Source organism: Triturus cristatus, chromosome 9 (genome assembly GCF_964204655.1).
Source record: "Triturus cristatus chromosome 9, aTriCri1.1, whole genome shotgun sequence".
Lineage (NCBI taxonomy): Eukaryota > Metazoa > Chordata > Amphibia > Caudata > Salamandridae > Triturus > Triturus cristatus.
The window spans coordinates 1,096,123,768-1,096,142,213 of NC_140592.1; the positions used below are offsets into that span (position 1 = coordinate 1,096,123,768).

Genomic DNA, 18,446 nt, shown 5'->3' on the forward strand with positions numbered 1-18,446 from the left:
ATAACTAGTTCTGTACTATGCTGTGGCCGGAAACCAGCCTGCCTGGCATGGAGTAGATGGTGTTCCACCAGATAGCTGGCTAAGGTGTTCAGGACGTGTTTTTCTAAGATCTCACTCAGGAGTGGCAGCTGGGAGATAGGCCTACAGTTTTTCAGTACCTTAACATCGGCTCCCGCTTTCTTGAGGAGTGGGGAGACTCTAGCTTCCTTCAGCTGGGCTGGAAGGTAGCCCGCTTCTAGTGAGGCATTCAGTAAGCTCAGCAACTGAGGCTGAATACCAGGCAAGGCCAATTTAAAAAATTTCGGGGGGCAGGGATCTGTGCTAGAGCCTGATTTGACATGGCCAACCAGCTCCGCCAGTCGCTTTTCATCGATATATGGGAAGCTGTTCATGGTCCCAGTTTGCAGCTGACTATCTGAGCAGGATGGCAAAGGCAGTCCAGCTGGGATCGTAGTAATATCCATCAAGATGTCCTGTACCTTCTGAAGAAAGAAGCCTTGAAAGGTATCGCAATCGGGTTGATCACCCGCAAGACTTTTCTCGCCCAGCTGCGTAAGTTCCCTTAAAATCAAAAAGGTCTCCTTTTGTTTGTTTGTCGCCTCCCTAATTCTGTTCTCATAAAAGGCGGATTTCCTCGCCAGGATGTCCATCTTATAACTAGCAAGAAGTGATTTAAAGGTTAGTGACTCTGCTGGACAGTAGTTGAGTCTCCACCTTCTCTCCGCCTTGCGGAGGGCTTGCTTCTTTTCCTTGAGTGAGGCGTCAAACCATGGGGCTCCCTTTCCTTTTGTTCTGGTCCTCTCCATTCGCTCCGGGGCAAGCTTATCTAAAGCGGCCCGGATCCAGGTCATCAGGGCAGTAGTGTCAGAGTCCAGGTTCGTCTGTGTCGTCTTGGGGGGGGGAGAAGAGAGCAGGGTCGAGATTAAGGAGTCGGCCTCAATCTTCTTCCAAGACCGAACTTTCCTCCGCATTTGCTTTGATGCAGCCGGCAAGGGATCTCCCGGAACCCAGCACTTGATCAGAAAATGATCTGACCAAATGCAAGGGCTAACTTCAGTTATTTCCATAAGGGACAGGGAGGACCAAACAAGGTCAAGTGTGTGGCCCTTCACGTGGGTAGGACCCATTACTAGTTGTTGTAAGTTAAGAGCAGAGAGAATAGTTTCAAACTCTGTCTCAATGGGCTCTCTGGGAACCTTATCCCAATGGTAGTTGAAGTCACCTACCACTATAAGAGACTTATATCTAGAGGTCAAGTCTGTCAGCAGTTCAAAAAAGGTGTCATTAAATTCAGGTGAACTCTGAGGTGGGCGATATACTAGCAGCGGCAGGATGCATGAGGATTTAAGTGAGATTTTTATCCCTAGCAGCTCTGCGCAAGCACAATTTTCTGCTACAATCTGTGTCACCTTAAGACTCTTTTTAAACAAGATGGCAACACCTCCCCCTCTGCTGTCATTAGATCGATTGTACCAAAGCGCGTCAAAATCAGGAGGCAGGGCTGCTAGCATGTCAGATGTCGATGACGTGCCCAGCCATGTCTCTGAGAGAGCAAGGATGTCTAAATCGCCCTCCGCCAGAAGCGAGAATACCTCTAAGTGATGCTTTTGCAGAGAGCGTGTATTTAACGTTGCAATTATAAGGCCTTGGGTCCTGGTATGGGTGAGTACATCCTCTCCCTGCAACAAAGCCTCTGACCGTAGTTTGGCTAGGGTTATCCCATCTAACACAGTATTCCCTGTGTTGAGAGACCTGAGAGTATCGGGCGAGTATATACGTGGTCGGCCAGGGGGGGTGGCCCCTGGGCCCGTCCTGGCTCGGACGGGCACAAACGGGCTTTCCTCTGGCGCTCCTCCGGCGCGCCGCTGCGCGCTTGCATGCTGGACTTATTAGTAGTGTGTGGCTAAGGGTACTCGCAAAGACTATAGCGCTAACCCCGGAGACGTCTTGTCAGCGTCTCTAGCCCACACCTAAGATGGTGGTCGGGCGTGAGGCGGCGTGGAAATCACCCGAATGGTGAGTTGTGCTTAACTCTTATTAAAGTGCAGGCAATGCGGAGTTCCGGGGGAACGTGAATTACAAAGTGACAGTGACAGCAAAGATTTTTTTTAAATTATTGAGGCGAAGCAAGTACAATTTTTTAAAGGGAGCAGATACTCCAACAATTTAAAAATAGCAGCAAGAAATTAAAGGCAGCAGCAGCAAACAGTTCTTATCCTAACCAGCGCTCTCGCCAACTGGTCACCTATATAGTCTTTGCCTAAAGGCACTCACAAAGAGTATAGCGCTAACCCCCGAGACGTCTTGTCAGCGTCTCTAGCCCACACCTAAGATGGTGGTCGGGCGTGAGGCGGCGTGGAAATCACCCGAATGGTGAGTTGTGCTTAACTCTTATTAAAGTGCAGGCAATGCGGAGTTCCGGGGGAACGTGAATTACAAAGTGACAGTGACAGCAAAATTATTGAGGCGAAGCAAGTACAATTTTTTAAAAGGAGCAGATACTCCAACAATTTAAAAATAGCAAGAAATTAAAGGCAGCAGTAGCAAACAGTTCTTATCCTTGCCACCCACTGCCCAGAATCCAAGAACTGCTGGCAAACCTTGGGGGAGCCAAGTGGTTCTCATTGATTGATTTGAGGTCAGCATACCACCAGGTGTCGTTATCTAAAGACTCACAAGATTTAACAACATTCGTGACTCCATTTGGTGCGTATACATTTCTTCGTCTCCCAAGAAGTGAGTATGTGGTCTGTGCTGCTCCGCTATTTGCCCATTGGCTTGGCGGGCAGCCACCCTTGGGAGGGTCGCCCCACCACCCCCCATGGGAAATTGGCAAATGAGACCGCCCAGGCCTCATGAAGGCTATCTTTGGGCAGGTTTTGAGGCTGGTTGCCCAGAATAAAACTGCCCATTTTCACGTCCCCGGCCACCATTTTTGTAAAGTGACATGGTGGCCGGTGCGTAGCAAATAATTTTCCCACTCTCCCTCCACAAGAATTAGAGGTTCATCTTTAATCGTTTTCAGTTATCAAAGGCTGTTGTTGTTGATCACAGGTGCGCAATGGGAAATTTTGTTGTATTTGGTTGTCGCTTGGGGCAAGTGCAAGGCAGTTGGCAGTTTAAGTTGCCATGGTTCTAGGAAAGAAAAAATTGAACGGTGCATCCACAGAGAGACAGATCCGCCACTTTTCAAGTCAATTTTTTTGAGAAAACTTCTTCCTTTATTTAAATCCGATTTTAAAAAGTAAGATCCAAGAACGAAAGCATGCCATGGTTCTAGATTAAGATTTAGGTGAATCAGGACAATGGGGGATGGCAATTAACTTACACTTGGATGAAGCATGAAATTAAAAGTTATGATTTAGGATCCTTAGATGTTAATAGATGTAGGCTAAAGTGTTGAGGGAATAAAGTTCATCAATTCAACAGCAAGTTAGAAGTTATTAAGTTGTAAAATAAAGATGCAAAGGGGGAGCAGGATTATTAGGGGTGGGGAGTAGTGACCGTAGGTGATTTGTTGCATAGGGAGGTCTGATTTTGTAAGGCAAAGGCCTAGGTTTTCTGTTGTGATGTGCCCTGTCTTCAATAAAGCAGCCTTTCTCACACCCAAGAAGCGAGTTTGTGGTTTGTGCTGCTCTCCTATTTGCCCAAACGTCTTTTCTGCTTGTGTGATGAATTTTGTAAATCTGATGTTTAAACATAGAATTAGTGCCTGTCAGCAGGTACGGATTTCCATTTGGTTGAACATGACGCAAAATGATGCGAAGGAAGTTTCTGTGTTCTTCTGCTAAGGCAGGGCAGACACACATGATGTGCAGGATTGTTTCTGATTTATAATTGTGCAGCCTGCAGTTATTGTTATCCAGTGGTTTAATCCAGGGCGGATTTGAGTCACCTGTTGGAAACCTCCCAAACCTTTAGGACATTAATTTGTGGTTCAAGTATTTTGAAAATGTTTTACAAAGGTAGGCTTACCAAGTAATTAGTAACATAAGTATTATTTTCAAAACGTGATATGGATTTAAAATTTTTGTTCAATGATTTTTTTCCAATATGCCGAAACTTACAGGCGGTGCCCAGAGCTCTTGGATGTGTAAGTTGGGCAACGCTTTTTCGAGGTAGGTTCCAGAGGTATTTGTTTCTCTCAAGTTCTTTATTTCCATCCAAACCAGATGACCAACTATTTGTCTGTGTGATCACCTGAGTTTATGTCATGTTTTATATATATTTCTTGTTGTGTTGTACTTCATTTTACTGGCCCAAATTCCAATTTTATTTGATTAGGTGATGCGTTCTTTGGGAGGCAAAAGAGGTGTCTCTACGCGTTGCAGATGATTTGATCAAGCAGATCTGCTTTCCTTCACAATGGTGATTTGCCCCCATATGTAATAGTAGGAAGGAGTTTGGCGCTTATGACTCTGGGAATAGGCTCTAATGATCGACCCTATTGGATTCATAAAAGGGTTATAAATGTAATCCCCATGAAGTTCTCCGGTCGCTCCTGCCTTGGTAGTCTATGAGAGCAAAGCAGTGAGCTCGGCCCTATATGGTGCGGAGCTCTGGGGCTTTGATAACACAGATGATATCTCTAAGTCCGAACACAAATTTTACAGAGAGTTAGTTTCACTTCCTACTAGTACTCCCTTGAGACCAATTTTACATGACATGGGTAGGCGCTCCTTTAGCGATATCACCAGGTCCCGTCCCCTGTTTTTTTGGGCACGCCTCCGGCGGACACAGGAGCTCTCTAGGTATGCAGCTGCACTTTCAGAGGTAATGTCACTGGATATGGGTAACAAAGTCAAATGGTTGGGGAATCTTAAGAAACTGCTCATTGATTTAGGGCTGTCTGAGGCATGGGCAAGCCAGATTCCTCCCTCAAAAGAAGATCTTAAATCGATCTATTGGAACTGGGTAGCAGAACGGGAAATGAGAATGCCCCATTTGGGGAAACTAACTGAGGAATATTTTTCCCATAAACAACATAGCTGTCTTGAACCATACATGGACTTTATTCAAGTCCCAAGAGACAGAACCCTGTACATCCAATTTAGATTAGGTTCTTTACCTCTAAATTCATTCACAGCTAAATGGAATTCATCAAAACCGCCCCTACAATCTTGCCCATGCTGCCCTGCCCCGGAGGAAACCATTGCCCATTTCCTTTTTGACTGCCCTGCATATAAATCGGCAAGGGCAAGATGGTTAAAACCAGTTTGCAGAAACCTTGGGATAACTAAGCACTTAGCCGCGCTCCGAATTCTAAAAACAGATGGCACTCCATCACTGGTTTGCGGTGTGCCAAGTTTTTAGGTTGTGCATGGAACAAGCGCCAAAAAATATTAAAGGAAAATCAAAATATCCAATTAATGCTCCTAGATCGAGCAATTTAACCAATAATTTTAAACTTTTACAATTGCTGTGTTTCGTGTTTAAAGTTCTAGAATGACTCCTCTCTGAAATCTTATTTATTGATTAATTAAATCTAATTTTTAAAATCTTTTAATTTCAAATCCTTTAGCAATTGCAATAAGAAGAAGATTGATCTACTCCTACCTAGAAGCACTGTCATCCCATGAGTTAGAAGAGTGTATGTAGTTATTTCATGATTTGCTCATTAGGATTCATGATGGTACAATGCACTTTATGCCTCTGCATGATTTAGGTTCTCTTGTTTATTATGTCCCGCATCGGGGCATTCAACATCATTTCTTATTGCCTTGATCTATCTGTTATTGACCATGTAGTCATCTCATGTACTGTCTTCAGGTACATATATCAGCACTATGCACTTTCTGTACCTATATGATGCAGGACTTTCTGACTAGCTTGTACTGTACCCTATATTGGGATATGCATTAGCACTTTTTGTGTACAAAAACTATATGCTATTTTGCTTATTTGCACTTCATACCATGCAATTTTGTAGTGTACCTTGATCTATCGAATTGAGTATGATCTTTTGCTGTTTTAAATTTATCTGTATATCCTTTTTTTTTTTTTATATATCTCTAAATTGTGATGGTTGTTCTCTTCTTTTAGAATGCTTTTATGGTGGTACATTTTGCACCGAATAAAGTTGTTTGACTTGACTAGTTCTTATAGGCATGCAATACACAATGAAATTGTTATCAAATACTATGCCTAGGTATTTGTATTCTGCGTCTGTGGCAATCTGTTTCTTGTTCATAGTCAAGGGGCTTGATTTTTTCAATTGTTTCCTAATATTACCTTTGTTTTATTCAGGTGCATTTCCATTGTATTTATCGTTGTATAATGTGAAAAAGTAGTAAGGACCCTTTGTTAACCAATTAATGTTTTACTGAGCAAGACTACATCATCAGCGTTTAATAGACTAAATAGTTGCTTCCCCCTCATCTTTGGAGGGGAGGATGTTTGGGTTATTCAGTCATGTCAGTAAGTCTGCAATCTAAAGGTTGAATATATGTGGCGCCAAGATGCATCTCTGCTTCAGTCCATTCACAGGGTATTCTTTTCTGAAATTGTCTGGCCCTCTCCAAGCTTGACATGCATCCAAGTAGCCATATAGAGTAATTGTATAGCTCTTAAGAGGTTTGTGGGGATTACTCAATGGGCCACTTTGCCCATAGTGCCACTCATGAGACTTTGTCAAAAAATATTGCGATAACTAAATCCAGACAAATTCAATTAAAATGAAAAATACATATTGATATGCCAAACTGCCAGAAACTTTGCTGGGGTGGCGTACCAATCTCAGTTCAATCAGCACAGGCAGCCTTCTTGGAATGATTTTTGTCAAGCTATAACCAAAACCATTGTAAGATGGCCACTGGTATGTGCAAATGCGTGCTCATGCATGGCAGCCATCTTGCATTTATTTTTTTGCCTTTTTCAGACAGCTAATTAGTAATGAAAAGAAAGAAAGTATGTGCAGGATGCAGCACAAATAGCCATAAGTGAGCAGCCTAGTAAGGGCTGCTGGGCCCACACAAAAACAATAAGCACAAGCATTGTCAAAAAAAATAGGTCTCGCCTTTGAAAGGCATTAGCCAAACTTTTGACTAGCCCGGATCCTTTTTGCCAATGCTAAACAGCATCAGCAAAATTAAAAATAAGTGTTTATTGCTGATTTTGAACAGCATAGGCAAAACAAAAGTTAAAATAGCTGGCCCTAGCTGTATAAGTGAGCATGTGTCAACACATGTACACATACATGTGCATCTTGACACAGCAAAGTCCATTTTATTTATTTATTTATTGTTAATGCTGAACAACATCAGCTGAAATAAAAAATAGTATGATGACATATATGCATGCATGCATTACCATGCATACTCATGAGGGTAAAATTACGTTTGACAGCCATTTCTATTTGATTTTAATTTATTGTTACAAGATTACAGGTGCCCATTTATAAGAGGTAACATTTTAAGGTCGAGTCTGGGCAGCGCATGCGCTGCTGCGAGGCATGCAGTACTGGAGTATGGCTTTGAGGCCCTGCCCACTCTCCGCCCATATTTTTTATTGGCTTGTGTCATTGTCGTGTGTAAACGTTGGCTTCCGAGTTGTTATTAGGCCTGTTAGTCCCTCCTTGGTACCGCCTTGTCTGCATTTGTAACCGCCCGTGAGGACTGGCTCTTTTACTTCTGTTGCAACATGGTATGCCTTATGTAGTCTATAAGCACTATTTTCTTTTATGAGTTTCTCCCACTGCAGGCACGACGTGCTTTCCTTACATTCAGTGCGCCATGCTCGCTTTCACTTTCAAGCAGCCCCGGTCAATGACGGCCACTTCTTTGAAGTGAGATAGGTCTTGCCTATTCTAGAGTTGGAGCTATTGCCATTGTAAATGACAATAGCTTAAACCCTTGTAAATGCGAGACCTATTGCATTGCAAATGCTTGTTTTAAAAATGCACAAAAGGAGCAGCCATCTAGCAAATTAGAGTTGCCGAACCCTCAAAAAAATGAAGAAAAAAAGATGTAAATAAAATGGGATGAAGAATGATGGAGAATTATGGGAGGAAACAAGTCAATACCACTGGGCTGTCAATGTCTGGATTACTTACCGGTAATATTCATTACTGCGAGTCGTAGCCCTCCCCGTCCCAGTCCTAACTACATGAGCATAGCTCCTCCCACCAGAAACTACCAAGCCACTCAAAACCCATCCCTTCCCTCCTGGCCACACCCACACTCCGAGGCATATAGCCATGTGACCCACCTACCCACATCCTGTACCACCAAGCACAAGAAGCGGAACAGGGAGGGAGGGATGGGAACCTGGACTGGGACGGGGAGGGCTACGACTCGGAGTAATGAATATTACCGGTAAGTAACCGGACATTACCTCCTCGTCAGCCCTCCCCGTCCCAGTCCTAACTACATGAGCAGATACCAAAGCACGAATCGGCTTCACTCAGTGGCAAAAACAGACATTATTAAAGCACAGATAAAAGTCACACCACCGGAGCAGAACGCAACACAGCGTTCCCAAACCCAGCAGACTCAGTCCCACCCACCATCAAACGATAATGGGACATAAAAGTGTGAGGAGAACTCCAGGTAGCAGCCCTGCAGATCTCTGCCATGGAAGTCCCCTGAAAGCAGGCCCAGGAAGCAGCCACCCCCCTAGTTGACCGCCACTGAACCGAGCCAGGCGCCAACACACCACAACCTTCATACGCAGCACCCACAGTCCAGCGCAGCCAACGACTGAGAGTAGCCCCAGAAGGCTTCAGACCCTGACCAGCCGGCCCAAAGGTCACAAAAAGGGAATCCACCTTACGAAAAGGCCTAGTATGCAGCAAGTACACCTCCAGAGCCCGCCGAACGTCCAAACAGTGCAGCCGCACGTCAACTTCTGAAAGAGGATCCGGACAGAAGACAGGCAACACCAGATCCTCCGAGCAGTGAAACGAGGAAGGAACTTTTGGAACAAAGGAAGGATCAGGCCGCAGAACCACCCAATCAGGAAAAAAACGCAAAAAGGGCGCAGAACAAAGCAAGGAGCCCAACTCACCAATCCTCCGGGCCGAGGTAATAGCGACAAGGAAAAGCACCTTGATTGTCAAAAACCACAAAGATACCTCAAGCAGAGGCTCAGAGGGCGCCCCCTGCAAAGCCCCCAAAACCAGAGGCAGATCCCAACTAGGCGCAAAGGACTTAAAGACAGGCTTCTGCAGGAAACAACTCCGCAACAACCTGGACACCAGGAGAACCACCGGCTCACAGTCCGAACCCCGAAAGGCCTGAACAGCCGCCCACTGAGCCCGCAGCAAGGACACAGCCAGACCCAGGTCGAATCCATCCTTCAGAAAATCCAAGACACGCACCGGATCCACCTCCAGCGCAGACCACCCCCGAGCCGAACACCGAGACTGAAACGACCCCAATGCCTGGCATAGGACCGAAGAGTGGAAGGGCGCCTGGACCGTTGAATAAACTCAGCCACAGAAGGAGAACACCCCAAAGCCACCAGGTTCATCCTCTCAACAGCCAAACCGCCAGACGCAGGCGGACCAGACACTCCAGAGACAGAGGGGGAAACAACAGGGGACAAGGGACCACTGGCAATCTCCAACAAGGCCCCATTTACAACCTCAACAACAGAGGCAACCAAGGCCTCCTGGACCACTCCGGAGCCACCAGGACCACCGAGGCCCGATCCAGCTTGGTCTTCAGCAGGACCCGTGGAAGAAGAGCAATCGGGGGAAAAGCATACAGCAAGCCCCCCTCCCACCGGAAGGACCTCTTCCGAGCGAACCAGAGAGCAAAACCTCTCCCTCAAGGCGTTCCCCAGAACGGCAAACAGGTCCACCACCAGAACCCCGAACCGAGTCATCAGGCAACCAAACACCTCCTGCATCAGGCACATGTCGGACAGGGAGGGATCCGCCTCCAAGTTCAAAACCCCCGGCAGATGCAAAGCCCTCAGAGACAACAAGTGTGACTCCACCCACATGCAGATGTGGTGAGCCAACAGGTTGAGGGAGGCCACTCTCGCACTTCCCTGGCGGTTGATATAACACACTACCACAGTGTTGTCTGTCCGCACCAAGACATCCCTCTGGAGAACCCAAGAGAAAAAATGAGCCAACGCCAACTGAACCGCCTTCAACTCCCTCCAATTCGAGGACATGCCTGCCTCCAGCACAGACCACAGCCCCTGCACTGACTCCTGAGCCAAAACCGCCCCCAACTGAGTTCGCTGGCATCTGTCGTCAGGACCAACCTCTCCTGCGACATAAAGGGCGAGCCCTGTAAGAGATTCCGTTCCACCAGCCACCAGGACAACTCCCGGGTGATGGTCACACCCCCCAGAATCAACAGCTCGTAATCCAGAGAGGCCGGATCCCAATGCCTCAGAACATGATTCACCAGGGAGTACAAGTGCAAACCGGCCCAGCGAACAATCATCACAGTAGCGGACATCAGCCCTTGAACACGTAAGTTCAGAATCCACCGAACCATTGAAGGAGCCTGCAACCCTCCAGGGAATGTGCCTGAGCCTGCAGAAAAGAAGAGGAAGAAATCAACCAATCGCCCAAGTAGGGGAACACCTGGATCCCCTGGGCATGCAACAAACCCACCAAGGGTGCCAACACCTTAGTAAACACCCTATGCGAGGCAGACAGGCCAAACGGCAATACCTGGAATTGGTAATGATCCACCCCCAAACCGAAACGAAGGAACCGTTGTGAGGCCTCGTGCACCGGCACATGAAAGTAGGCGTCCTGGAGATTCAGAGAAGCCAGGAAATCCCCCACCGATAGGAAGGGTAGAATCATCTGCAGAGTCACCATTTTGAAGGACCGATGAGGGATACACAAATTCTCAGCCTTCAGATCTAGCACAGGATGGTAGTCCCCATTCGGCTTCTGGATCAGAAACAAGATCGAGTAAACCCCCGACCTTGCTGACTCACAGGCACCCTCACCACAGCCCCTTTGGCAACCAAGTCCCGGACTCCGTCCATCAGAGCACGACACTTCAAGCGAGATCTGGGAACATGGGTAGTCCTGAACACATCGGGCCCGATTCACAGAACTAATTTAAGACAAAATCCTAAACTTACTACCTTTTTCGTATTCACAGAAGGCACTTACTCATTTTGGTATTCACAGAAGACACTTTCTCACTTCGGTATTCACAGAAGTTAGGAGTCCTAACTTTAGGACTCCTAAATGCCTTCTTTGAATACCGAAAGTCTGAAAATTAGGATTTTTCTCAGTTTAGGAGTCCTAAAGTTAGGACTCCTAACTTTACTACTACTAAACTGAGAAAAATCCTAATTTTAAGTCTTTCGGTATTCACAGAAGGCATTTAGGAGTCCTAAAGATAGGAGTCCTAACTTTACTACTACTAAATTGAGAAAAATCCTAATTTTAAGACTTTCGGTATTCACAGAAGGCATTTAGGAGTCCTAAAGTTAGGAGTCCTAACTATACTACTACTAAACTGAGAAAAATCCTAATTTTAAGGCTTTCGGTATTCACAGAAGGCATTTAGGAGTCCTAAAGTTAGGAGTCCTAACTTTACTACTACTAAATTGGGAAAAATCCTAATTTTAAGACTTTCGGTATTCACAGAAGGCATTTAGGAGTCCTAAAGTTAGAAGTCCTAACTATACTACTACAAAACTGCCTAAAGTTAGGACTCCTAACTTCTGTGAATACCGAAATGAGTAAGTGCCTTCTGTGAATACCAAAATGAGTAAATGCCTTCTGTGAATACCAAAATGGTAGTAAATTTAGGATTTTGTCTTAAGTTAGTTCTGTGAATCGGGCCCATCCACTGTAGGAACTCCAAATTCGATCCTGTAGCCCAGCCGGACCACCTGCGGAACCCACTGATCTCGAACAAACTCCTCCCAAACAGGAAAAAAAGACTTGAGGCGACCCCCAACAGGCCGCCCCCCCGAAATCTCCACAGTCACGACTTGGTGGAACCTGCAGAAGTGGAAGCCCCCTGTTGACCCCGGGATTTGTGGAAGGAAGGGACACCCCGGCCACGTCCCCTACCACGAAAGGGCTGGGCCGCCATCTTAGATTGAAAAGCCTGCCCAAAAGCGTGCTTATAACTCGCAAACTTCCCCTTCTGAGAAGAGCGAACCGGAGACAACAACTTCTTATCCTCAGCTGTCTTTTTAATCAGCGCCTCCAGGGGTTCCCCAAACAGTTTAGCGCCCGTGAAGGGAAGTTTCATCACGGCAGCCTCCTGAGCAGCTTCCGCCTTCCAAGACTTAAGCCACAACTGCCGCCGAGCAGCCACAGAGGCCCCAGCCACCGCCGCCGCTGCACTCAGGGAATCGAAGGACAAATCCGCCTGGAAACGCAACTGTTGTTCCAACAAGGAAAAAGATTCTGAGGGATCCTCATCCTGCAAGAACTGCTCAGAAATACCCTGACAGTCTTTTAGAAGCGATTGAACCAGATAGCTGGTGTAAGCAGCAGACCAGACAGCAAGATTAGAGGCAGCAAAGGACCGCTTCAAGGCCCCCTCAACCCGCTTGTCCCCAGGATCCGAAGGAACAGCATCCTCCAACACCACCATGCTCTGAGATGCCATACCAGCCAGCCGGGAATCCACCTTCACCACAGCTGGGAATTCCTCTGCGAACCCCTGTAAAGGATACCTCTTCGCCAGAAACCGGGGAAAGGTATGTTTGTCAACATCATTCCACTCCCCCACCAGCACATTCCTCACAGATTTATGAATGGGGAGGCTCTCCGGCTCCTTCTTCAGGTAATTGGCGAAAAAGTCTTCAGACTCTCCACCCTCCAAGGGACTAGGGAACCCTAAATTGTCCCGAACATGCTGCAGAACACAGCGAAGGTCTGCGCCCTGAACAAAACGACCCTTCACCTCATCTTCAGAATCAATGTCCGGATCGACCTCCGCCGACGCATCCAACCTTTGCTTTTTAGGCCCTGGGGGACCACAAGCCTGAAAAGCCGCAGCCACTGCAGCCTCAATCATCTTCTGCACCTCAGCCAGGGAAGGAGCAGTGGAATGCCCAACAACCACCACCTCCTCCTCACCGTCGAGCACAACAGAACCTCAACCTTCCATGATGGACACAGTAAATCAGAGAAACCACACAACCATAAATACCCTGACCAATCAACCAAGGCCTCAAGGTCCAATCAGTGAAACACCACCACTTATAGCCAATCCCCAACTGTACCGGAGGCCAATCAGAGACAACGGAGCAAAGTATAAAACTACTAATCATGCAGGCCCCTGCCGTAAATAAAACAAGCGGACGGTGCCCTCAGAAGCCTCCCCGAGAGAGAACACTCCAGGTAAGGCCCCCCAGACACGAACACAGCCCCAACCAAGTAGGACAGAACGAAACACCAGGCGCAGAACCCAGCGCACCTAATGAATAAACTCAGCCACTCTGGAGGACCCAAGTGCATAGACTGCCGGGAACCACTGGTAATTGCCCTGCGGGCGTTAAACAGGCGCAAAACACAGCACCCGCCGCTCCCCGGACTTCAAACCAGAGGCCACGGCACCTAAAAGCCCACAGCGCCCCGCCGGACCTTTCAAAACCCCCGATGCTTAGTAAATCAGACCAAACAGTGGGCAACTCCGTTTTGCAAACGAGAGCCCCACAAGCAGAAGACCTCCAAGGAGGAGACCTACCCCCACGCCTTCAGCGTGCAGAGAAAGGCACAGCCGCGCCCACACACCTCCCCTACCTCCTGGGTGTTCCCGCTAGAGCAGGGAACCAACCGGAAGAGGGGAAGCCGCAGCAGGACCGAAACCACGCCACAGGCAGCCCGGTCCCCAACACCCGAGTCCCGCTACAGCAGGGACTTAGAAACGCACCCAGGCAGGCACGTAGGGCAGAACGATGGCTGCTCAGGCAGACCGCCACACACTTACCTACGGGAGGCGGAAGGCTCCCCCATGAGGAGACAAGCACGGAAACAGCTTTCCAGTAGAAACAAGCATTGGCATAGCCAAAGGTCTCGCCTTTGGGACCTTATAAGTGTTTAGCCATGCAACAGTTGCATAACTAAATACTTATAAGGTCCCAAAAGCGAGACCTATGGTCTATGCAAAGCGGCCCTGCGGCCGCGAAAGTGAAAGTGATGGCGATCGTGATCACGATCAAATATCAAAGCGGCCGTGAGGCCGCAAAAGTGAAAGTAATCGCGGTAAAGCACGCGCCCGCGCACATGCACTGTAGCTCTAGGCTGGCCTGGTAGCACTTTTTGGAGCCCTCTCAATGAGTCTTGACAGACCAGCGCATGCGCTGGGTCAGGCGAGACCTAAAAACAAACAGGCTGTGGGCAGGTGGGTCACATGGCTATATGCCCCTCGGAGTGTAGGTGTGGCCAGGAGGGAAGGGATGGGTTTTGAGTGGCTTGGGAGTTTCTGGTGGGAAGAGCTATGCTCATGTAGTTAGGCCTGGGACGGGGAGGGCTGACGAGGAGGTAATGAGGAGTGTTAGGAAAAAAAGAACGGGACAGGGAGGGGCTGGTACAGCAAGGGACGATTGGAGCAACATGAAGAATGTGGGGGTCATAGATGTGATGGGAGAAGCGGCATGTGGGGGAGAAAACGCATGCACTCCCATGGCGTGCTTAAAGAAACAAAAACAAGTAGTTCCCTGCCAATCAATAAAAGATGCAAGTCATTCAATCAAAAAGATGGTAAGGAACATATGCTCCAGGAGAGGGACAACCAGTGGCAAAGGAAGGCCAGCCACAGAATAAGAAGCAAGGAAGTGAGATTAACAGGAAAGTCAACCAACTATGAGCAATGGGCTGAATCGAAGCCCACACTTTAAAATGGTATGTACACAATAGGTCTTCGACAACAAACAGCTAAAAGCTGTCTGTAGGTGACAGCTGGGGAGAGAGTGAAAACATAAAACTGGGGGCAGAGAGGCAGCGATGGAAAACGAGTGAGGAAAGTAACGAGCTCTCCTGGAGTCAGTGAAAGTCAGGTAAACATAATCTCCTCATACCAGCAGCGGAAGGATACAACTCATCCAATCAGACAATGAAAAGGTGAAATGTCCCAGTGGCAGGTGAAACGCAGAATACGGAGAAAAGCCATTGAATGAGGAGCAGGGAACTGAGATAGACAGGCAAGCCATCCAATCATGAACAAGTGGCTCACCAAACCCCACTCCATGTATTGTATTTCAAACAATAGGTCTTCGACCTGTAGACAACGCCTAATGCTCCACCCACTTTCCCCTCAAGAATATACAATGCCACCTGCCCATCCCTCCACCATCAAAGGAATATACCACCCCGGACTTAGCTACGAGGCCATACAATTTCGGTAGAATGCGCGCTACAGTGCCAATTAAATAGCATAACACAACTCCTGCCCTAGACAGAAGCATCACATGTGCCACCAAAGGGTGTCTTCTCCAGCCGGAAATATACCCTCTGCTCCAACCACAAACGTAACCTTCACTCCTGCTTCAGCCAGAATATAACCTTCACATGGCGCAAAACCCTGACGGCCTAAGACCGTCACGCCCCCTGTGCTATCCCCTCCGTCCCAAGATTGTACAATATCCCACCCAAACACCTCCCCACCCCAGCAGCAAGCAGTTCCCGATCCCTGGCCCTCATCAGGGGCGCAGCTCTCAATAGTGCAGCAGGTGCAAGGGCTCCGGGGTCCAGGGGTGGGAGGGGCCCATCGCAACCCCAAATATAGCTGTTTTTATCTAAACCAGGGATCGGTGGCCTGTTTTCCTGGCTTGCATTATGTATGACCCATGGTGCCTTTGATACTCCACTGCCCGTCTTCCACCCTCAGTCATGGCAGGAATATTCAATGACTGCGCCTTTTTCTTGCTCTTGTCATAATGGTGAAACCACCCCGCCCTTAACCCCTCCAACTTCACCTGACTCCTTCACACCAGAGGCAAAGAGGCCCCACTCCCCATCAAGGTGCTGAACCCAGCGAGTACCCATTCAGGTGTTTACCACCTTCCTCCGCTCCACCCTACACACGCCCTGCCACCCCCAGACACACACACCCTCTCCTTGTCCAACATGATGCAGAAGAGTATAACCCCTCCGGAGCAGCCCGGTGCACAGCGCCACCGCGCCCTCTCTCCCTGCCAAAGTCCCTCCTCTCTGTCTATCAATAGCACCTGCAGACTGGAGCTCCCCTTCGGGTCCCCCTAGAGCGGCAGAGCCCCTCTGGGCAGGGGCTGTGGCGTCCCTAGGGTCAGGTGGGGAGAGGGGGGGGGGGGGCAAGGAGTCCGGGAGGGTGCAGCTGTCCGCCTGCTGAGGCCCGTGCCTCGCCAGCTCCCCAAGACATCTTCTAGCGAGGGTTCATGCTGCACACACTGCCGGGAAACACCCAGAGCGCGCTAAGTGTTTGCTCCTGCGGGGAAATGTGCAGGTTTCAGGTGAAAGTCTCACACAGGCCGCAAGGGCTGGGCCAGGGTACGTCGCAAAGCCAGGGATTGACTCCTTCAACAGTGGGGCATTTGCACTGGGGTCTGTCTGCCTCAGTGAAAGACACATCGTAAAACAGACGTAGGCATCACACAAACGCACACATCACAAAGCACCCCCAGGTCAGCAGAGGCGCAGTCTAGGCCAGGGCAGCCCTGAGCCGAAGGGGTGGCTGCCTGCGCTTCCCACCCCTGGCCGCCGCCTGCCTGTGATGGAGGGCGGGAGGGAGGTACCGCTGTGGCGGGGAGAAAGGGATGCCGATCCTGTACCGGAAGGATGCGCTTGGAGCACCAGCGGCGCGGCACCTACCCCAGCTGTTCCGCTCCTTGCGGCTTCGGGCCATGTCTGCCGCCCCGCTCTGCTCGTCTCTGCTGGGGACGGGGCGGGCGGGCTCGGGCCTGCGCGGATCCTTCTCCTCGGGCGCGGGATCTGGCCGGGATGCTGCGAGGGTGGAGGGAGCCGCTAGCTGCAGCTCAGCGCCCACAGCATCAGCTACAGCATCAGCACCGCGACCCCGAGAACGAACCTTGGCGTCACAGCCAGTCACACAGAGCCACTGACACACATCCCCGGCACAGGAGCACATGTGCACTGACACAGCCAGGAGCACCGAGCCACTGACGCGCGGGTACTGACACGGAGCCACCGGCACGCAGCCTTTGCACACGAGCACATGTGCACTGATACACCCAGCAGCACAGAGCCACGGAGAAGGACCTCGGCGCGTTAGCACATGTGCACTGGCGCGTGCTGGAGCAAGAGACAGTGACACACTGCTGCTGGCACAGCCCTGACTCACAGGCCCTGCACAGGAGCACATCTCCTAGCACAGACCCGCTGACTCGCAGGCATAGACGCAGATCCACGGGCTCTCGGCCCTTGCACAAGTGCACATGTGCACTGATAACACACACGTGCGTAGGTCTCTACTGCTGGGAGTAATGTTTCTTTTGCCCTCATATAAATGTAGGACTCCGCCAAGATTTGGAGAAGTAGTTACCCCGTCCACAGTCTGTGGCATGCTTCATCAGAGGTGACCTAAGCATGACGTATCACGGTGGAGACCTCTACCATTACGTGTGAGCTCCTGATAAATAGTTCTGGACAAGAGAAGTGTTCCATGTTTTAATAACTGGTTACCCTACATATGAATAAAAACAAGTCATGTGTGAATAATCACATTCTTCATTTCAAAGAAGTACATTCTTACAGAAATGCAGCGTCATTTTCCAATTTATTATACAAATACATTTATAAATATCATAAAATCTCCAGTGAATAAAACTAAATCACATCAATACAGTCAGAACATAACACCACCCTGGTCCTGTTGTGCATGGAGGAATAGAAAAAGCCTTAAAACTATCCGGCCATAATAAAGAGCCATATTTATCCAGCTTAAGGGTCAATTTCCATCCGGGCAACTTGCTCTTTTAATCTGCATCTAAAACAGAAGAAAAATAAAAGGACGAAGAACAAAGAAACGCTACTGTACTCATGTATTGTTACTCTGGACATTGGGGTGCTCAGGGGTCACATTAATTCATTTGAATTGAGGATTTTCCTCATTCAAGCTAGGGGTGCTGTTGGTCACCCTTTTCCCCTTGGAGCACCATATATTTTTTAGACTAATTTGGGAATACTTTAGGTTGCGCAGACAATAACCTTGCCACAGTGATTCATTATTCGCTTAATACATTTAATTTGCATTGGATCCCAATGGACGTAAGGTCAAACACCACCAGGTAGGCTGCATACATAAGATCACTCGTGGATGTATGACGTTACAACGCACACTATTACAACGCATGCACTTACAACGCATTTTTTACAACGCATAATCCATTACAACGCATGACGTTTCAACGCATGACACTACAACGCATTTTTAAAAAATACCTTTACAACGCACTACCATTACAACGCATACTACCTTTACAACGCATACCATTACAACGCATAATATTAAATTACATTTAAGGTAAGTATTAGATAGTATAGGGGTAAAAATTACTATTCT

At 48.4% G+C, this 18,446-nt stretch overlaps 1 protein-coding gene across 3 annotated transcripts in view; it reads right to left on the reverse strand.

The window, feature by feature from the left end:
* The window catches only part of ATL1 (atlastin GTPase 1), a 211,039-nt gene extending 193,825 nt beyond the window's left edge, over positions 1-17,214 (reverse strand). Inside the window, exon 1 of one of the 3 annotated variants that reach the window (XM_085626991.1) lies at positions 16,736-17,214. In XM_085626991.1, the coding sequence (XP_085483117.1) occupies positions 16,736-17,012 (277 nt within the window). In that variant the 5' untranslated portion in view covers positions 17,013-17,214. The remainder of the gene's footprint in view (positions 1-16,735) is intronic. The other 2 variants (XM_085626990.1, XM_085626989.1) reach the window with 2 other exon arrangements.
* Between the last annotated feature and the right edge of the window lie 1,232 nt (positions 17,215-18,446).